This window comes from Balaenoptera musculus, chromosome 11 (assembly GCF_009873245.2).
Source record: "Balaenoptera musculus isolate JJ_BM4_2016_0621 chromosome 11, mBalMus1.pri.v3, whole genome shotgun sequence".
Lineage (NCBI taxonomy): Eukaryota > Metazoa > Chordata > Mammalia > Artiodactyla > Balaenopteridae > Balaenoptera > Balaenoptera musculus.
Window position 1 is genome coordinate 84,415,304 of NC_045795.1, and position 22,412 is coordinate 84,437,715.

Sequence of the window (22,412 nt, forward strand, 5' to 3'; positions counted from 1 at the left end):
CACGTTTGGGTGGTAACCTCCCTCCTGCTCAAGCCCCCGTGGCTTCGTGCCCTGGCAACGCCGGTTACGTAAGGAGGGCTTGGTTTGTCAGTAGGAAACATACGTTCTGCGAGCTTATTACGTAACCTTGAGCAATCCGCTGGAAACCTAAAGAGTTTCTCCTTCAACACCTCTATCGCTTGAACAAAAACAGTTTACTTTTACCAAGCGAACCGAACCCCCCCCCCTCCCCAGTGAAAAGAGGCTAAACTAGACTTTAAAAGAAAAAGGAGCAGAAGTTAAAAAAAAAAAAGAGCTCTGCTTTCTCTTTAAACCCGTGAACAATAGAAGGTCATGTGACACAGTAGCCTATCATCCAGCACATTAATAGCTGTGCTAGAGTAATTACACTTGTGGTATTTTTGCCTCAAGTGAAATTCTGAAATAAGAGGATGGAAATTATGATACTGCTGATAAATATTAATAAGTGAACTTTTAATTTTTTTGCCACAATATTCAAAATGCTAAGCATCCTGCTAATGCTGAAGCAGCCCGACGTGTTTGCCTCCAGGGAGTACGATGCTTTGTGCACTTAAGAAAAAAGTTTAACGGAATTAAAATTTAATATCTAATTAGAGCGAGGCTAATATATTTTGAAACGAGTGCGGGAGCCATGCGCCTCCGCGGCAGAGTCGGGACGGCCGTTAATCTTACCTGTAAAGCTGCATTGAGAGGTGTACAGTAGGCGTGGCTGGTCTGCATGTTTTTAATAAGGGAAGGGTTACTGCATAAGAGAAAGATAAAAACTCAAAGTTAAACGCAATCAACCCCCGAGTTTTTCGCGAAGTCTCGTCTTAAGCTTGCCGCTATCCTTCCAAATCAGAAATGTCCCCCAGCCAGAAAACCAAAGAAAAGGTGGGTTTCGCCCTAGGCGCTGGCTTTGTGGGGCTGGTCTGTGTGAACCTCCCCGCCCCGGGGTGGGAGAGACTTTGCCCTTCAAGCAAACTGGGGGTAAAATTCTGGATTAAGTAATCATCGCCTCGGGCACTCCCTCCACGGATGAACTTTTGTCTGTCTGTCTCACAAAACAGTGACCTCCCTGTAAATGGGTAGTAACCCCCCCGGACTCCAGCAGGAAGGCAGATGCTCTAGGGCCTCGGGCTGGGGAAGTCAGCAAGCGGACCGGCAGGGTTTCCTGGGAGCCAGCGGGAGGAATCTTGCGTCTTAAGCTTCTCCAGGATTTGAATTCTAGAATGAATGCTAGAGGAACGGCAGGGTAGCTCTGAAGAAAAGATCTTCAAGGCTCATTTATTGCCAAAAGAAGATGGAGAGAAGGCTACTCCAGGGGAGGGTCAGGCAGCCGAGGCTGGTTTCCAGTCCTTCGGGCACAGCCGCAATTTGGGAGGGTACGAGAATAATTTGATGCTCTGTCCATTACCGACCAAATGAAGACAAGCTAGATGTTGTTTTAAGGACAGCTGTAGCCAGGAGGGATACAAATACTTAAAAAAAAAAAAAAAATCATACAGGAGGCTACTGAGGGAAAGAAAGGGGTGGCTTCCGGGGGGGGGGGGCGGGCGGGAAATTATGTACGTTTCCCAATGGTCCCTAAAGGAAGTAGATGCACGGTTCTCCATTTCTTTCCCATGCTTGGAGCCCTTTTGGCATTCATTTCACTATATTTATATCGTTATACTGAGTGAGCCAAGAAGAAGAAATTTATCCCAGTAAATACACATTTTAACTCTAAAGAAGGAAGTTTCCTCTTCACTTGGAGGAATTAGGGGTCAGGCAAAAGCATGGAGTTATAGGGTCCCCGTAAAGCTGCGGAATCAAAAGCCAACCGATATTTGCATTAAAGACGTCAAAAAAGCATTATTCAAGGCACTGGTGTTCCAAAGAGAAACGAGAGAAATACATGTACAAATCACACGATTTAGTTCCATTGCAGAAAGCCGTGGCACTGCTACGTGGTGAAATGCAAAACTATCATGGGATGAGTCAACCATGCAAAGCCAAAGCAACAGCAGAAACAAAAAACAAAAGCAAGTAAAGGCTCTTACTGTGCGACAAGCTCGTCAAAGTTTTCATCGGGGCAGTATTTGCGAGGACGGCCTCGTTGAATATGGCGGCCACGTTTAAACTCTTCATCATCAACTGTCCAAAAGGACCCAAACTCATCCTCTACTCTGATAAAGCACTTATGCAGTGAGAGGTTGGTGCGAATGGCACCCTGGGATAGGAGCAGCGGCAAAGGAGATGAAGTGGCAACAAAAGGAGGCGGGGTTGGGGGCAGAACAGACATCCAATACAGGGAACAGGAGAAAGAAAATAAAATGCAATAAGCATAAGCCAATGGTTTGTGAGGGTTAATATGCATTGCCACCTAAAAGCTACTAGCATGTGATGCAACAAAGACCAGCAAGCAGGGCAGGGGGACTGGTGGGTATACAAAACAGGAGGGATGAAATGCTTTTTTGCTTCCCTTAACTGAGACAACGTGAAACCAGTTCTTTGGTCTAACACCATCTAGCAGCCAAAAGCCTCTACGTTACACTTGTTAGCGCAATCCAAGCTAGGCTAAGAAGTTCAAACATGGTGGACGTACCCACTGATCTTTTGTGGCCTTCGTTTTTGGAACTCTACTTCATCCACTGTCCATACTGCCCCTTTAACGTTTTCTACTCGCACAAAACACTTGTGAAGACTAAGATTATGACGCACTGCATTCTGCAGCAAGTATAAAAGAGAGAACATTTACATTTTCTATAAGAAAAGACTCCAAAAACAGCAGTAAATTCAGCCTAACAGTCCACAGTTGTAAAACCGTCCCCGAGAACTGTAGCTCCCACCCCCATGGATGACCCTCCTGTGGTGAAGGGGGGCCTCTTCCAAAATCAAAACCCGCAATGATGACTTACTCGTGTTTTGGCATTTTAGTCTAGTCTCTGGTGAACAGTTAAGCAGAGGAAAGATTTTTTTAATATGCCTATTAGCCCCCAAATAGGTTTCACGGCCAAAATATAAAAGTAATGTTAATACGACTTCAAAATCAGGAAACAGGTAAAGCATAAAACCGTCCCTTTTAAACCCACTTGTCTCTCAGACAAAAGGGGTAATTTATTTTAATTATTTTAAACCATGAAAGATGATAATTACTACTGTTAAATACATTTTGCTGCTTTTTAATTCGTCAAAGTTTTGGCTTTAACACATTTGCTCAGGTTTATTATGAAGAAATTGACATTGGATTTCTACCATTGAGAGTATCACCTCCTGTAGCTGATAGGATTGGTGGGGGGGGGGGGCAGTGACATGACCCCCAGTGGATCAGTATCCATTATCAAGCTAGGTCTTACCTTCCCAAATATATAAATGTTGGCCCTTACTATGGGCAAGTGCTTTTAATTAACTGAGAAAATGCCAAAGGAACCCATGAGTAGAACTCTCAATGGCAAAATGAGGATACTCTAGTAAGTCGATGGTTTCTTTCCATAGACACGTTTCTTTCTTAGGGTTCAAAGTCATTTCCGGTCACTCCTAAACTGAGACCCTTGACATCTCTAATCTACCAAAGGAGCATCTCAACTGAAGGGTGAAGAGTTTTGAACATCTCATCCTTCCTGAGTTTCAGGAATAATCCGCACCCCTTACTTACACTAGGTACAGTAACAAGCATGGCTTCATCTCTTGAGTTCTCCTGGGTGAACGTGATTGACACTCAAACCTGGACATGAGGCTATTTCAAAGAGACCCATATCATTTACTCCAAACTTTCTTCTTATAGGGCATGAGTAGGTGACAACAGGGGCGGGAGAAGTGGATACTTACACCACACCTCACATCCCTTTGTAAGTCCCTCAATCCATCTGCAGCTATTGCTTGCTTACACAGTCTGTATTCCTCCCCTTAACCTGCGACATACTTCATCCTTCCAAGTGGCAAATCTTGATCTGTACTTTGAGAGGTGTTTCAGTTTTTGGATGATCACCATTAGCGACTCTGTGAGGAGTCATGCTAGAGAATGGTGATTTTTCTTGTCTGATATGGAATATTCAGAAGGTGACGAGAGAAGTTTTATCACATGGCATGATGAACTGCTCACAAGGAGAAGCCACAGGACAAATCCTCAAGGAATTTTTGAGGAATGTCAGCATAACTGGGGTGGGTTCAGACTTCCAGCTGACTACGAAGGGACACCCCTGATTCAAACAGGTTTGACAGGTCTGCATCAAAACAAAACAAACATCTCTGGAAAATGTTGGGCATGTTATAATTACAGTTGGTAGGGCAAATTTCTTGGCGTATAAACTGTAGTCTGGTCTTTAAATAGGCACTTTCTTTTTTAATATTGCACAAAGGCAGAGGATAAAGGATGCTAAGGGTCTACTGTTTATCTCCTACAATGACACTGAGGAGGCTGAAATAAATAAATAAATAAACCCAAATTTCCTGAAAAAGAAAAAAAAAAGTCTAGACAGAGCATGTGTACCTATTAGACACCTTACTGGGAAAAGAAATCAACATCTCTCCTCATCCTAATCACTGTCTAAGTTTTCCAGTAAGTATCAAAATGTACAGAACTGTACATTGTAAAGCCATGTCTGGAAAACAGGACTGCTATAGATCTGTCTGAACTATATAGCCACGTAAATAAAACTGTAAAGTCAAAACTTAAGTTTTGTTTTCGAAGACCGTGCATCCAAGTAAAAGCAACTGGAAATGGAGAGTTTCCCACAAAAGCTGAGTGAACTCTTTCCACTCATCACTTTCACTGGGCATTTTATCTTCTGTCTAAGATGACAGTACAAATAAGGACACATGGAGAAAATTATACGTATTGATGAGTCATTAAATACTTCATTTAGGACTGTTTATATGAAGGGCACTTTTTCCTGCAGTTTCTGAAAATGAAAAAGTTAAATCTGAAGATCTGAGCTTAAATATCACATTCATAACGGGTAATTATTTTAAAACTTGATCATTTGCTATTTATAAAAGGCAATCTGAAGAAAATGTCTGCTTCATGCTTATAGTTCCGAAATTCTAAAAAGCATTCACAGCTGAAGACTGTTTTCTATTTTACATCTCAAGGCAGGCTGAGGAAGAGAAGGGAAGATTTTTGAACCCAGGTTCCTTCAGCGCCCATGTGTCTTAATGGAAATAAAAAAGCTACTTTGGGCCATAGTAGATAATTCACAGCTCTGTAAGGTTGATGAATTAATTCTTTGCTTATATTCATTTTCTTTCAAAACGCTATTTTATGACGAATGTAGTAGAGGAAATGCGTTTTCTGTTTTTGCTGCTGTTTTTCTCCCATATAAATTACGGTAGTAGCAAGGAAGACCTATATTTCCAGCAAAGCATGTTTTCCTTGCATCCTATAATAAACCCCTATCATATTTCTAATAATAACATGTAAAATATCCAAAAATATTTGCATTTTAAATATTTCTAAATATTTTGGAATTTAGGGATTACAAGAATTCTAGATAGTGAAGGTGCAAAAAAAAAATATGACTCTCAGATTATATCTGCTGCCCCTTTTTCTAAAGCAAAACTATTAAAAACCAAGAAATTTCCAGTGGGAAAACCCAAAAACTGGTGAGGGCTTAACCGAATACAATGGAATCACTACTAACAGAACCTACGAACCAACTGCTGAACTGGGATTGAGGTATGTCACGTGACCCCCAAGCCTTGCTGGGGGCATCCCAGGTGGAGCTATGGAATCTGACCCGTTTGATAGCAAATGCTATTATTACAGTCAAGTCACATATTTCAGAATTTACTTTTTTTCCCCAGAGTGCCTATGAATATCTGATGGACAGTCTCTTGACTTAAAAAAAAAAAACCAAAAAAACCCCCTTTAATAATATATATATATATATCGGGTTCTTCTGTAATAACTCCAATATACCTTGCTAGTACTTGGAGTGCATAGGTTAAGGAGCTTATATCCAACCAATGAAAGTTAAGTGTATCTGATCAAGTGTATCTGATCATTTCTCCAGGTTCCTGATGGTTAAAAAAAAAAAACAGTTATCTATGCATTCTCTGCAAACACTGGTGGTGGCTAAAGACTGAAAACCGTGAGGTCTGTGTACACAAGACAACTTCCTACACATTCCAACCAGAGAGATGATTTTACTCGTTGGTCCAGCCGAACATCTGATGCCAACATAATGGGAGTCTTCCATCCCAGCATTTTAACCCCAGTGGAATTATTTTCTCAATCCAGCATGCCTATAAATTAGACTCTTTGAATGTAGCAAAACAATATACACGTAACTTACAACACCTGCATCTTACCGACAACAAACTCTCTCCTATAAATGCCAAGATCCAAGACTCAACAGGCCTGCAAGAAAGCTTACCTTCCATGTGGCAGCATTACGCCGGAAGTAAGCAAACATTCGTGTGAACCAGTTATAGATTTCATTTAGTGTTAGCTGCTTTTCTGGAGATTCGAGAATGGCCTGTGAAGGAAAAGCAACAGAGAAAGATAATTTATGACCAAATCAAGAGAACCGTCATTATACAGTTTCTTGAAAACATAAAATAATCGTGATGCTGAGCTAAATCCTAAGGAAGGCTTCACGAAATGATCTAAGATTAATGGTTGTATTTACCAGTTCAATAGCAAAATTCAAAATGGAATTATCTAATTGTTTTGAGTTTTTATTTCTGTTTCCGTACAGAAATATTAATTTATTAGTCATTCATAAAGCAGAATCAAAGAGAAATGCAAAACATTTCACTAGCTGATTAAAGCTCAGTAATTATTTAGAGCTCAGATTAATTCTAGGGATCAGAGATTACTGTAGCTTGTGATAATTGACTTGCCATCTTTAAACAGGCTCATTTTCACTGTTGTGTGAAATGAATTTCCTAATAATCACATCGTATTGTAATACTTAATCAAAAGCAATTATGTTATGTATTGCAGATTTCAAAAACCTTATAGAACAGGTTTTAGCATGCTTGCATACTAAACGGTTTTAAATCTACTGCATCAATATAATACTTCCATGTACACCTATACCTTCTGATATAATTTCACATACCGCGTTATTTACTTACCTGCCTAATTAAAGATGCATATGTAAATGGTGGTCTAACTTCTGCATTCTTATAAAATTCTTGGTTCTGCGCAATATCTGCTAAATAAGAATCATTGTCCTATTAATTATCACTTTTTACAAAGAGGCTGGTCGACAAGCATTGCTGATCACAATTCTCCCCGAGGCAAAAATGGAGCACCTACCTGAAGAGATGGGCACGTTGTATTTGTCTGAGTACCGCCTGCGGATGGGTCCCACCGTGTGCATGCTGGTGGTGGTGATGACGGAGGGGCCTTGGGTGACGGGAGTGATGGGGGCAGTGGGGGTCGTAGGAGTATGAGGTAAGCTCTGTGGAGAAGCCTCTGATGCAGACTTGGAGAGTGTGACACTTGATACCAGATTCAGCTGTGAGGAAAGGAACAGTTCTTAGAAGACCTTCAGAAAAAAACAGAGCAACCAAGAAAGCATCTGCAATGCAGCAGGAATTATACAGGGGAGGCCTGGCTAGTTTTATGCCTCACGGTAGATTTTTATCATCAGCTGAAATAGGAGGCGAGTTCCCATGTAAAAACCATTCACTTTATTATTAAAATTGCTAGCATCCTGTCCTGTGATTCTTTTTTTCTAATTTATTTTTTTTATTGTAGTTGATTTACACAATGTTGTGTTAGTTTCAGGTGTACAGCAAAGTGATTCAGATACACACACACACACACACACACACCTATATCTCTCTCTATATATATATACCCATATATTCCTTTTCGGATTTTTCCCCCATATAGGTTATTAAATAATATCTCTTACGATGTTCTCCTTTCCTGTTGTTGCTGAGACAGGTTTTTCCCAAAGACTGTTGAACAAGTGTTTACAGACAGAAAAGGGGTTACCTAGCCTGGTGAGTCTGAGAAATTCTGGGTGGGTCAAGACATTTCTTTAATCACGACTTCGCACCCTACTATGCCTCGTAAACCTCGAAGGGGGTGAGGGAGTCCTTATAGCCCCACGAACGCTGATGTTTCAGGAAACACCAGTTGGGATACATTGGTATCAACCTGAGCTCTTAGACAGAACTTTCTGGAATGCGCTAGTACAAGCGAGAAACTGTTTTTACTTAATTTTAATAAAAAGGACAGTTGTACTAAAATAGCCACATATAGCCACTGGCTACACCACACTGGGACGGGCTAAGTCAACTCCAGGATGAAACTTCACGGATGGGAACTACTGCTGAGAGGTTTGGCCTGTGACTCGTATTGAAAAGAGTGGCACCGATCCAGTGAACATCCATTTAGTTCCATCAGTTGGCAGAGACTAATCTTTGAAAGCTTTCTGTGTCACCTTCATTAAACTCTATCCAATATAGGATTGGAATCATTTGTTTAAAAAGAATATGGCATAGGAGAGATCCTGGAACTGTAAAACATTTAAATTTTTTTCCTTCCAGTTTCAAATGCGTAGTAACAAAATGGAATAATCCAATGCTTCAAGTCCGGAAATACACACTAGTTATTTGCAGGAGCACAGAGGAAAATGAACGAGTCCTGTTTCGGTCCTTCCTTCCTTCCTTCTTTCTTTCTTTCTATCTGTTTCTCCTGCACCTTGAAGTGTTTCTCTTATTAATAACTGGAAACATGAGCCTGTCCCCCTTTCCAAAAACCCGTTGTTACTGAAATATTAAGTCTGGCTACACTGAAGAACTTGGTTGTTTTCAACAGAGTTCTTACAGTTTACCCAGAACTGCCCTCTGAGGAACTTGTAGCTGCCCCCAATCCAAGAAAGTTCGGCAAAGTAGCCTTACTTGGTATCACTATCTCAAACCAGATTGTGAATCACTTAACAAATTAAGGCTGGTTCACCACTGCAACAGTCCTAAGTCCAAGACATTATTTGTGGAAAGTATTAAAAATGAGATTCCTCTGAGATCATAATCAAAGAACAGATTAAAAGAGAGTTCTAATTTGTTGGGAAGACTCAAACCTTACTCATACCCTAGTAATGAGAAATATCAAATATCGTTGAGAAAATATTAATGGAAAAACGTAAACATGGCACTGGAAACCGAACGCTGGGTTGCAAGCTTTTGGTTGGGCTTTCCTTTTTCTCCCTCCCTTGAAATGCTGACTCAGCCAACACCAGACCGCTGCCGCCGCACCCCGCCCCGCCCCACCCCGTCCACCACCAATCCCTACACCCCACGCTCCCCCATGCCTGATAAGAGCAAGCTGTGGAGATGGCACCACCCTTATGAATCCCCCAGCAAGCTGGGCAGATGCTGGGAGCTGCTTTTTTATTAGTCCTGGAAACTTGACTTCATGACACACATTTGCAAACTAAGTGCTAACGGTCTAGCGTAGCAGCCACGGGATGGAGCGGATCTGGGAAGGCTGGGGCTGACCTCCTCTTTGCCTTGGGCCTTCATCACTGACCAAGTACAGGAACAGCGTGTCTAAGCATCAGCCCAAGCAACGGGTCAAGGAAATTAGCGCACGAAAGGCTAATGCTCATAAGTATACAGCTTTTAAAATTCAGATGCTCTTAGGCTTAAGAGTATCCAAACGCTCGGCAAAGTCATGGGTACCATTTGTAAAAACCACGTCGTAAACCCCCTGCCACCGCCTGGTCTCACTGAATTCTCATACCATCACGAATACTTGAGATGTTATTACTCACATTTCACAGATAAGCAAACAGAGGCTCACGGGAGATTAAATAACGTGCCCATATTCACAACCTGGACTCAAAATCAAATACACACTGGTGATTCTAGGCCCTCTGTATAATAGTCTCCTTACGCCCAGATAATGGGAATCATAAACACTATCCGGGTTCATTTTTCTGCATGCTCGTTTTTGGAAGGGACCTGGGGATTAGCTTTTATCCCTGCTTATGACTGGCATTCAATAAATCTTTCCGAGCAAAACATACGGCAATGGGAACTGAAATGACAAAAGAAGGAACAGAACAGACAACTGCTGCCCTCGAAGGGCTTACCATCAAATGCAGACACTGATCAAAGGAAGACAGGCAGAGCAACCATAAAACAATTCCGAGAACTAACTCTGCTTCTGGGCTCTTCGGCTGAAAAACAGTACCCTCAACACCATGGCGTTCTTTAAAAGGTAATGAAAATTATAATATAAATACAGTGTCCTGAGGAAATGTGCACGCTCCTTTCCAGTTCTGTGAGGAAGATCACCAGGTCCACTGGGTTCTAGTTAATTGCCAAAACCCCAAACTCGTGGAAACATTCAGCAAGTGCAGGCCCATCTCTTGGGAGCTCACCTACAAGCACAGACAAGCCCCACGATACGGGTACAAAGTCATCAAACATGAAAAGAATGTCATTCTTGCAGCCTTAATACTTGGACTGTTTCTACTGAAAAAGCAACAGTCGAGAAGAAAATCCCTCCCGGTTAGCACGATCCACGAAGAAAGAGATGCAGCTGAATTTTCTGGAGGCTCTGAAACACAGGTACCAAGTGGAAATCAACACCAAGCCAGAAGAGAGCAGAGAGGAGGTTTTTTTTTTTTTTTTTTTTTTTTTTACCAGGCTTGACAAATGACACCGTGATTCACACCCACTGCTGGGCTGTCTCTAATAAGCCACAGAGGAAGTAGCCAATCTCGGCTAATTACCAGATAAAAATGTATTGTAAGGACTCTAATTAGGAGCCGCGGATGGAGGTGATCTAATGATTAAATGCTGCATTCGACTGACCCCACCATCAATGTGCAGTGGTGCAAGATGTCACTGGAATATTTTGTAGAAACAGTAATTTTATTTCGAGGAGGGGAGGCAGTAATATTTGTAATGATGGCTATGAGGTAAACTAATTAAAAAGACAGTTCCTAGAGGAAGAGGGTGGCTGAGAGCAGCTGTGGCCATTCCAGAACCAAGTGCCAAGTCTCCACAGAGGAACTGCAGTCAAGTGGAAAATTTCTGCCTGACCTCTGGCCCCTGCTATTAATTTGCAGGAAAACTAATGACACATATACATATTCCCACAGAATTGTTCTAATTGCTAATTTGCCAGAGGAGCCCTGATTCCAAATTAAACACGACTGTAGCCTGAGAGGGAAGAAAGAACAAAAAGCTGTAAACTCCAAACACAGGATGCTTCGCCTGGTGAAATCATTTGAAGGCTGAACCAACAAGTTAATGAAATGTCAACCTTGTCAACTGCGATCGAAGTTTCTTAAGTTTTAAACTCGGGCTGGATGATCACATGCTGGTCTCGAGGAGAAACCATCTTTGGGGAGGAAGGTCACGAGGGAGTGATAAGATGGAGTAGGGGGAAGGTTTCAAGACAGGCTCTGTGTTCAAACCAGACCTGCTCTTTTAATTAAGGTCTCTCTCTGAAAAAACGGGACCCCCTACGCCCCCCCCTCCACCACAAAGAAAAAAAATAATTACAGACTTAGAACGGAAGAGCAAACCGGGAACGGTGAGGGGTGTGCGGCAGTCTTGAAAGATTCACCTGAACTGTAAACTATTAAAGCTTAATAATATAATCATCAATTAGAAATGAAAGCATGCGTGCTTCGTGTTTCTGACTGTAGCTCAGGTTGGAAGAGAGAATTTTTTTCTTCCGGGGCCTGGAGCAGGAAGGGATGGGGACTGGGAGGGTTTCTTTTCCTATTTTTCAGATTGTGTTCATTTTCTATTTAAAAAGAAGTTGCTATGTTTAGAAAAGTTAGTAACTCTGATATTTTCTACATGGCAAGTTTCCATCATGTGATGATTTCGGCAAAGATAATCTCTTTGAAACGCCGGCCAAAAGCTTAAATTCTTATGTCACTTAAGATTGCCGTAGGGCTTTATTTTTTTTTTTTAGTTTCTGTGCACTCTCAACCGTCGTCTTTTCTCCCAGGTCAGTTCCAGGGGGGACTATCCTAGAAACCTTACCCATCCAAACAACTGGAGCCATATCAGCTGCGCGGTACGCTGCCGAGCCCCTTTTCCAAAGATTTATCTTTCGTTTTTAAATAGTAACCTCCTCTCTCTCTTTTAAAGACGGTGAGTCACTCCCATTTTTTTAAAAAATCAACAAACGGCTGAGGTAAACCCCAGACAGAAACAGACTTGTCGTAAGGATTCCCATAAGGACTCATCTGTATTTTTGTTTGTGCTCTTGCCTCGCTTCAAAACAGATGCTGAGAACAAAAGGCAAAACCTGAAACCCAGACACCGAGGGACCCAGCTGCTTAGTATGGACTTTCGGGCTCACTCGTTTTTCTGCTGTTGGCTCGACTGGCCTGAGCAGGTGAATTCTAGACACGAATCCCTCGCGTTCAGAGATGGCCTTTTCTGAGGCTGGAGGGACGGGAAAGATGTTACCAGACCATGGCAGGGGGTCGGGGGGTGGCCTTGGGGAGAGCTCTCTCTGCCTGGTCCTGCTACTGCTTTAGATCTGGGCCCTGGCGTAGGGCAGTGACCAAGAAGGTGGTCGTCAGGATGAACCTCAGGGTGGGGGACTTCACGAGAAACAGTATATAAACATCCCTTGTGTGTGTGTGGTGCTTGTGAATCTCTCTTTATGACGGCATCAAATTATTTCCCCAACTCAACAGCTAGGCTGCAGCCAGCAGCCCACAAAATCAGCCACTTGGTTAAGAGTTAAAAGACCCCCCTTTTGCGGAGGTGGGGGGCGGGGGGGGGAGGGAACACACAGACGGACACACACACACACACACACACTCACTCTCTCTCTCTCTCTCTGTTTTTATTAGTAGCTAAAAACTATTTCCAAACAGTCCTAATTGCTACAGTTGGAGGAAACGAGAATGCGTGCAAAGGAAAATCTAATACTGCCTTTCGCTTCAAATAGCCAAGTTCCTGTGTTTTATAACATGTTCATAAAGGAGATAGTGCCTACACTATAATTACTTGCCCACCAAATCTGAAGGAATGTGGTTTCTCCAGCGTTGGGAGCTGTTCTCCGGTGGGTAGGAATACCCTAAAGCAAAGCCTACCTCTTACGTTCTCAGGATTATAAAATACGACTTACGGTATTTTCCTGACCTTATGATAGTGAAAAGGTCTTTTTCAAAAATCCTTAACAACTTAATAAAGTATTATTACATACATGCTTCTTGGTTGTTGTTGTTATTGTTTTATCCTCTGAGTGAGGCCTCCCTCCAAGGACAAGCATTCACCCCCAAGCAGTCCATTTTGGTGTTTACCTTGAGAACATTAACTGGTACCGAGTTTGGAACAAAAGAGTATCATTCTCATTAGGACAGTTTACGATCGCCTGATTTTTCGCTTGTGCTTCTCTGAACACGGAAAAGAGACGAATCTTTTAAATCGCCAACATACAATACACGTGGCCATTCTGTACGTATGTCAAGCCCGCCTTTGCCCACTGTATGTCCCCCATTGCTAGATGTACAGCTCTGTTCTGGTAAACTTTTCCAAGCAGGGGCCAGCCTTAATAAAATTAAAAGCTTCCAAGTAAAATTATGACAAACGAAAAGCTTATTTTAGCCGCTGTTGGCCATTCCTTTCTTTCCTCCACTCTGATCTTCTTCACACACTTTCCCAGTTCTCTTCCTCAGAGACACACAGACACACGCACCTACTCTTAACCCGAGAAAAGAGTCACGAAACTCGCTTCTTTCCACTTCTCCCTATTCGTCTTTTAGGTTTCACCTTAGATGTCACTTGTCCCAGAAGTCTTTCCTCAACCCCACCGTCTAGGGCAGCGGTCCACACACTCACTCACCCAGAGCACAGCTCACGCAGGGAGAGCCTGGGAGTGTGTCTTTGGTAGTTGGTCCCACGAGACCCCAAACACCTTGATGGCAGGGACGGTTCTGTCTGGTTTTACTACCCTATGTTTTCCTGTCGCACGTCCAATAAATATTCGTTGACGCAATAATTCCATTTTAAATTCAGGAATTCTCTTCACAAAAACAGCGTGCACTCCAGTTTGAGTCCTGGGTATAATTACGAAAGGAAAGGTTTTTATCGCTTTAAAGGATTTTCAAGCAAGCAGGCGGAGATGTTACCGGAGGCACCTGTGGAACAGGACCACCGTCAACCCCTATTCAGTTCCTCTACACGCTTTCCAGTGGGAGTCGATCTCAGACCCACGTCTAAAAACTTGGGATTCTCCCGAGATGAGCACAGCCTCTGATTAGCCAAATGGGAACAGGAGTTCCACAAGAGCGTCCAGCGAACACATCTACGGGCTGCTGTCAGAACAATCCAAGAAGGTTTTGGCAGTGAAATGGCAACCGGTTGGATGCCTGGACACAGCAAGTGACACTTACCACCCAAATGGCATTTAGTGAAAAGCAACGTTTACAGCAAAGCATTCTATCACTTAGTGACTAAGGATTTTAAAATAAACACCGAGTTCCTTTTTAAACAGAAATGGAAAAAAGAAAAAAAAAGAAAAAAAAAAAAAACCACTTCACAAACTTCCTGGCAAGACTCTAACATGAGAGTCCCCAGCTAAGGTTAGATTTGAATCCCAGGGACTGCTTCCTTCAAATCAGAGAGTCTAGAACGATACGCTTCTGAACAGACACCGTGCGTTCTATTATTTCAGGTGGAATAAATCAATTACAGGCGAAAGGGAGTCTTTTTGCACCTTAGAACCGATCATCAGATAACTCTGTATCCCTAAAGTTGAAAGCGTCAAGGGTTTGCTCTATGTCTGTCCACCCTTCCCCTTTTTTTGGGCAAAGAAGTAAAAATGTATGCAGAACACTACACGTCTACCTTTTATAATTAATTTCCCAATGCCTCACCTATACATATTTTAATAATTCCCCATTTATAAGATGGTATCTATAATAAAATTTTCTATTTTCCAATGAATGAAAAGAAGGCAGGTTCTCTCTGGCAACAGAGTGTCACACAATATCTGCTTGTCAGGCACCAATTTTTACTTCTTACATGTAAGTTAAAGGATAAGGAATTTATAATGCTGCCTGTGAAGGGAACCACTTTTCATACACAAATGTGATCTTTTTTTTTTTTTTTCCCAAAGGGTAATACAACAGTCCATTTACATAAACTAATCCAAACAATCTATGTATTTGACAATGGCAAACCTCACACAGACGGCCTATTGTTGGTTTACATCTTGGAGTTCTTTATATTGGCTTGTAGCACTGCTCTAACTGTCAAAGGTTTGACTTGGACTCCAAATAAATGGTTATAGAAGTGCTGTGCAGCGATATTGGACTTCTTTGCAAAAGAAAACCTGCTGCGTATGAATTCAAAAGCTATTAATTTTTCAGTCAAAAATATTCGTGCCTATTTCTTTTAATAAAGAAATACTGTGCTGAGCTACTAAGAGATAATGTTGACTAGTGGTAGAGAATTTTCAATAGAGCAGTTAAAAATAAATTTAGTAGGAGGTCCCCTTCGAAGTTATAATTTTCTAGCATGTAAAACATTTTTTTAAATACTAATCAAGACAAACCTTCCTGCCCTGTGCATTTCCCCCAGGACTGCTTTTTCCTGTTTATTGGCTGCCTAACACGGGTCCTCATGGAGATTCCCAAGGGTCCCTTTTGTGGCCTACGGAGGCCTATGTATATGGCGCTCCCTGCCGGCATCCAGCGCCATGGCTCGCTGAGTGCCCCGTGGGGTTTTGCAATTCCTTTTCTGCCTTTATCCCTCCTCCTCCGAAGGAGCTTCAAGATCCCAAATGAGTATGTTCCTAGAGTGCGGAGTCCAAACATTATTCTAGTTCTCATATTTAATATCTAACCTCATATCATTGTTTTTAATCCACGGAGGAAGGAGGAGATAATCTCATTCTCTCCCTTGTTGCTAGGTTTAGAGATGCAAACCCTTCAACCTGGGGAAAACCATTTCCCTAACCAGTGACAACCATCTGAAGACTTCCGGAGAGTTTCCAGTTCCCTATACCCGCTGGAGAACTCAGTGGAGTCATGCCAGGATCTTACCAATTTGCTTAGCTGGGTTCATCGTATTCCCAGGACCCTCCTTAAAAGAAGGGGTTGACAGGAATAGCACCGAGAGCACAGCTGACTACTGACTCCACGATACTGAATGGCCTTCCCCCTGCCACCCTTTCTCTTGGGTAGCCTACACATTGGGTCCTACAGCCGTTTACTGCAAAATACATGGAAACCAAGGGCTCTTCCCTAGTAAAAATGGATGTGCAAAGTGTTTAATGATTTTATGTCCTATATCTCAGTAATGTGTTCTGTTTCAGACATTAATTTTGTCTGCCAACTGCATCTTGGCAGGCTACCATATTTGCTGGGTTAATAGTCTGACTCCGTTTGATTTCTATCACCATAAATCATACATGTATGGGTGTATGTTTGCTTTATTTATAGGAAAAAATCAGTCAAAACAGATAAACCAATACTTTGCCATTACGCCGCATCACTGCATATTGATTAAAATTGCTGGTACTAACTATAGATTGTCAACGCTCAATTAATTTTCACACAGTGACTCCAAGCAAAATCAAATAAAGGCAGTGTACCCTTAAATTTTACAAATCTTAAAAATCAAGCAGCAAAGCACTCTCTCCACTGTGAATAATCAGTTGAAGCTACTAGACTTTGAGAACTGTAAGTACACAAGAAACACAACTGTGAAAGCGATCAATTTGCAACAAGTAATGAGGCCCAAGACAGGATTTGGGGTTCAGCTACCACCCTTCCACTTTGACATTAACTGTCTGTGCTTGGTGACACTCTTGAAAGTCAAATAAAAGGGAACAAGGCAAGAAGTAAGAGATTCCTGAAAGTGAAATGTAATTTCAGGGTACCACGTTTGGTCTCCTCACCGCGAAGGAGTAATTTTCGCTTCAAACTCTTTAGCAGCCGTTAGATGTTCTCCGTAATTATAGCCTCTGACTATTCCGACAGTGTGTTTCCTCTTTCTTTCCTTTCTTGCAGTTAGACCGGACTGGACTATCCCTCACTCCTTTTCTCACACCCACTGCCTCTTGGCTAAACCATGCTGACATGCCTTTTTCCTCTGCTTTCCTGGTCTGGCTGTCTTCTCTCTGTGTTTCCACCATTGAGAAATCAGAAAGAGTGCTTTCTGTTCTGTTTTGTTTTTTCCCTTCTAGTGAGCTCTCGTAGTATGTTTTAGTGCCTTGGTGTAGCATCAATCATCCGTCCCAAAGAAGAGCTGATGGTGGGGCCTCGTGGCTAACTACTGTGCCTGAATCATCCCATATCTATCTCCCTAAATGCCCAGCACGCTGCCCTCTTCATGAAAGGTAATCAGAACCAGATGGAGCTTAAGTCTTCCGCTACGCAAAGCTGCCAGACTAGGCGATCCTCCGTCCTTGGGGTAGGGAAGCAGAGAAGAAATACTGTAGGGTTCCCCGCGGGTGTCATTCAGTACTTACGGGCTGAGGGGCAGTTTTGGGTTCCGTAGACTTCACGTGCAGGTGGGTCATCATGGCTTGCAGGCGCTCTTTGTCTTTTGCAAGCTGGTAGGGAGAAAATGCTTTGTTATTCCTTTGAATGCAGATGCATTACTCCTTTAACATCCCAAACGATACAGATTCCAAATTACACTATGGCCCCCTGGCACACGACAAAATGTGCATCACTGCTTAATCGTTTTGAAATCTATATGACCACTGCCAAACTCCGAGTAACTAGAGGTGTTAGTGTGCGATTTCTCCACACAAGATGCATGAGCCTTTAACTGGGAAGTCCTAGACCTGCTGGCACCAAGGAGTCCCATGTAACACAGACAGCTATGAGACAAAACCGTGAATCACGCCTATTAACCAACCTGATTCATGAGGAAGCCAAAGGAAAATAAGCTAGGGAGCTAAAAACTCGTAAATTCATCCGTTGGGGTTGTGGAGAAACTCCTAGACACACAGATACACTTACGCAAAATTAACTCCATCTTTCTTCACAGGTAGGCACAGGTGAAGACAGTACTGGCCAGCAACTTTGGCAAGGCAGGCAGAGAGCTACAAGGGCAGACGAGCCCCCATTTTCAAGCGAATGCAGAATAAGCTTACTCATTCACGGACTCAGTATGCGAGTACCTACTATGCGCTAGTCTCATCGTACCAAAACTTCAAGTCTCCTCATTCTATCAAACATTATCTTCTGAAGGCACATGAGTTTCTAATTGGATGTATGTAGTAGGCACTGAGATACTACTTATTACACGCTGCCTTCTTTATGCTTGCCTTGGACTCTTTCATACACAATGGTATCTTTGATAGTTCAAGATTGTTGAGCATAGGGGACATATGATAATTATATCTGTAAAAGAAGTGGGAAATGTATCCCCCTCAAAGGTACAGATATAGTTAAGAGAACAGCTGTAGAATTTTGGGGAAATGTAGAAGAGATTAATATGAGAGAGAGAGAGGGAGGGAGGGACAGAGGGAGGAGGGGAGGAAGAGGGAGAGATGGAAAAAAAAACTTAATTCAGTACTTTTATAGACTATTTGTCCAAAATAATGCCTTAAAATTGGAGAGACACTCATTCCATCAATGGCACATAATTAACATTAAATCTTTTAAATAACAATTAATTTTTTAAGTCTAAAATTATCTGCTCCCCCCCCCCCCAAATCAAGTAAGACTCACATTTTTAAAGCAAAGTGTGTTTTAAGGGCGGGGTATGTTTCAGGAATTGGGGCAAGGCAGAGAAAAGGGAAAGGGTACAAAAACAAGAAAGAAAAAGCTTTCGGCTTATCCTAACTGGATGACTCAGTCTCAAGCCATATCACATTTGATTTTTTTTTTCTTCTTTTTATTCCCTTGTGGTTCAGGGAGGAATAAATTAAGAAGAAAGAAAGAAAGAAAGAAAAAAAAAAAAGCCTTCCAGTGTTAGCATTTATCTTTCAACAAACAGGAAATGAAAATGATACCATATTAGGAGTCACTTTATGTTATTCACCCTCTGTTCTTTAGTCAGTTATTGAACAGCCAAACTAAAAGATGCTCTGAACACATAATGCTAAAGGAATTTAGTTTTCCGAAGTGGCTCAGTTAGAACAATTAAAATGTTAGCAATGGCATTTTTCTAGTTATTTGTTTTTTTATGTAAGCGGTTCTAAGTTTTTCGACGTTACAACTAAAACATTCTTAGATTAAGAAAAATGTTTTGTTTTAAAATTACTGTGGAACAGAAGGAATGGAGGCATATATGTCGTTCTTTTTAAAAACAAGAAGTAGTCTGTTGTACTGAACGTCACAAATTAAAGGGTGGGAGGTGATACTTACTGAAGAGTCTGATGAACATTAATCGTGACTTAATTTGGGGGTAAACACTGTTGATGGAGCAATTACAAAGACCAAGTAGAAGGAAATCCAAATTCCCAGCACCAAAAGAAACCATCACCCCTCTATTCCTTCCAAATGTCTACCAGGCTGACCTTTTACTGATCAAAGGTGGTAATACCACGTGGCAAACACATACCTAGACTTTGTACACCCAGCCACCTCCATAACCCTGGTGGTTTACTGCCATAGGGAATCTTTTCTTGTTTTTCCATGTGAATATTACTTAGAATTCATCGTCCATTTTGAGAATTATCCGGGTTCCTTATTTTGCCTCAACCTCAAGTCTACCATCCTAGTTCTGCTTTACTATAAAAGATGGTCAAGGTTACAGGAAGAGGCAAAAATCCAAGTTTTTGTTGCTGTTTATTAGTGTAAACTAGCAGGTCCTATATATTCTTGGAAGGGTTTTGGATTTTTATCATCAATAACAGCTCTAACTCGATCACAAACTTTTAACAATTGAAGGAAAAAATCCGACAAACTCACCTTTTGGGTTTTTTTATGCAAAATGGCTAAAAATTCACACCTAGTGAAACCACCTCCTCTGTCTCAAGTGCCTGTCTTGCATTTACAATACTCACTGGTGCTTCAAAAAGCCTGCAGGTTCTTTAGCGCTTTTTATGCCATCATTCCATGAGCTCACCATCCCCATCAATTTTCACGGCATCCCTTCATTATTATAATATGGGAATACAAACATTTAATATTAGCAAATATATTCCAGCATTCCCTCTACTGAATCCCATGACAAGCAAAGAAAAGGAGGATGGGAAATTCAGTCCGAAGGTCAACTAAAAATTCAGCTGACAAATTTACCCATCTTTTTATGTTGTGATATCAAGAGAGAATTACCCTCTCAAAGCTTTCCCGGTGGGTACAGGAGTACCACCTAGCATAAAAGGAATGACAACAGGCCACACATTAAGGGGAGCTGCTTGTGCAGTGTTTGTTTACATTAGCACGCTTGTGCACCCATTCTGCCGAACGACAGCAGAGTCAAAAATGGGCTAAAAAGGACGTGGACCCAACAAGCAGACTTCGATGGATTCGAATCCGGGCTCTGCGACTCTGAGCACACTATGTAACCTTTTCAAGTATTTTGTTTCTCCTTCTAAATATGGAATAATAATCTCTGAACTTTGAAGAGTTGTTTTGAGGATTAAATAAATTCTTGCACATAACAAGCTTAGCATAGAGCCTAGCGCTTCGAGAATGCTCAAAAAAACCCTAATTCCTTCTCTCTCCCTTTTTTTTTTTTAATAGGAAAGTTACATCAGTCAAGTCTATCTAGACTTCTACTGGCTGAGTATATGTTAGGAATCTGGATCAACATAACAGGGCTTCGATGGAGTCTGCAGGTGGGCTAACTGGGGAGAGAATTTTCATGTTTTAAAGAAGGGAACCAGAAGCGCAGGAAAGATAAGCCCATTTCTCATGGATTTATTTCCTTGCTTCTCACTGTATCTGTCCCTCGTCCTAGGCAAATGCTTTTTCTCCGCTCGGCTGATATAGGTCATCGCCTTTTCTATTACCCATGACCTCAAGTTAGGGTTTAGATAGTCCACACTGGGCAAGACTGTAACGGGGGTCTCGCTCCAGGCTTGCTGATAACTGCCGAAGGCTAGGGGCCCCGTGCACCACCTTCAAAGATAAAAACTAAGGAGATCACGTTCATTCTTTTAGCAGAGAAAAGGGAACATGGTTTGGGGTTCACTGAACACAATCATTTTCTACACTGTCAGGAGGACTAATCATTTTAAGCCCAATTTGGCGGTTCTCACTTGTGAGAAAAGAAGTCTTGAAATAAGCGAAGGATTTGGGATGTGGGGAAAAATGCTGGAAGTACTGAGGATGGCAAGAAGAAGGGGCCAGGCCACTCATTCGAGTTCACAGAAGCCCAGACTGCTGTGGCTATTTCAAGTCTTCTGGTCCTCATGTCGTGTTTTACAGCTGGGGAAACTGAGGCTCACGGGGAGAACTTAACCCGAGGTCGTGGAGCTGGGAAGGCGCAACGCTAAGACTAGAATCCCGGCGACAGGATGCTTGGTCTGACCTTCCTACACCGCTGTGATCCCAGACATCACCTGGGACACTGCCTGGGGACCCAGATCTCCGCCTCTCTCCCTGCCTCCATGCTGCCCTCCGTAGGCAGAACCTCGGGCAGTGGGGGCGGGGTGCAATGTGCAGTGTTGCCCAGGTTACGGGGAGGCGAGTCCGGATGAGTCCAGTGACGATCCCCAGATTCACGGGGGTCTGACCTAATCTTGCTGAGCCCAATCCTCCAGGGGACAGACGAGGGAATAGGTGCTTCTAAGAAAGACCCCCAAGGGTCCAAGTCTAACGAGGTACGTTGGGGAGACACCACTCTCTTCCATGGACTGAGCGTGCCGTACAGGGGGGCGGTCTAGATTTCCTCAGCAGCTTTGCATACAGTGACGGTCCCAACAGAACTGACGGAGGAAGAATGGATCTTGTTACCTGGGGTCTCTTAAGGGCGTACGTTACAAAGGAGAAAAACAAGCCAAAAAAAAAAAAAAAAAAAAAAGCGGCAAATGGAAGGAGGAGAAACAAAATTCTTCTAACCAAACTGAGTATTTACCAAATAGCTATTTTCCAGCCACTCTCTCTAACTGTGGTCATTCACAGGCCTTCACAGCTCGGCCTCAAAGGCCAACTCCAGCTCTCAGGGGGTAGGCAGCCTATGGCTCATTTCACCCCAATCGAAGAATTTCCCGACTTTTATTGTATTCTGTCACCATCTTAACATTCCTCACATGTTATTATTAAAGACTCTCTTGACATTTCAAGCAGACGCACACTGATACTCTGTCATAGTCTAGGAATTCTAATGCTCCTGGAGTAAAGCAGGATTTTAGATTATGAAAAAGCAGCGTCTTGGTTTTCTAAGGGGGGGATGTGAGAGCGAGACACGCAGAGACCCTGTGTCTCTTGGCCCCTGGCACGGAGCAGTGGCAACATGAAGCTATGATGCTATTAGAACTTCTCCTTCCCCAGCACCTCTGAGCTTATTCAGAGAGAGTCACGAGGCTCTAGGAGGCCACCGCTGTGAGGAACTGTCCTGAGAGCTGCTTTGAA

The 22,412-nt window shown here is 42.4% G+C and overlaps 1 protein-coding gene across 5 annotated transcripts in view; it reads right to left on the minus strand.

Moving 5' to 3' along the window:
* Positions 1-22,412, minus strand: part of FOXP1 (forkhead box P1) — a 585,986-nt gene that overhangs the window by 13,264 nt on the left and 550,310 nt on the right. For 4 of the 5 annotated variants that reach the window (XM_036868301.1, XM_036868305.1, XM_036868304.1 and 1 more), the window contains 6 exons: positions 17,405-17,488; positions 7,247-7,448; positions 7,063-7,142; positions 6,357-6,458; positions 2,588-2,709; positions 694-763 (listed from right to left, as the gene is read on the minus strand). In XM_036868301.1, coding sequence (XP_036724196.1) covers positions 694-763; positions 2,588-2,709; positions 6,357-6,458; positions 7,063-7,142; positions 7,247-7,448; positions 17,405-17,488 — 660 coding nt within the window. The remainder of the gene's footprint in view (positions 1-693; positions 764-2,587; positions 2,710-6,356; positions 6,459-7,062; positions 7,143-7,246; positions 7,449-17,404; positions 17,489-22,412) is intronic. The other variant, XM_036868303.1, reaches the window with a different exon arrangement.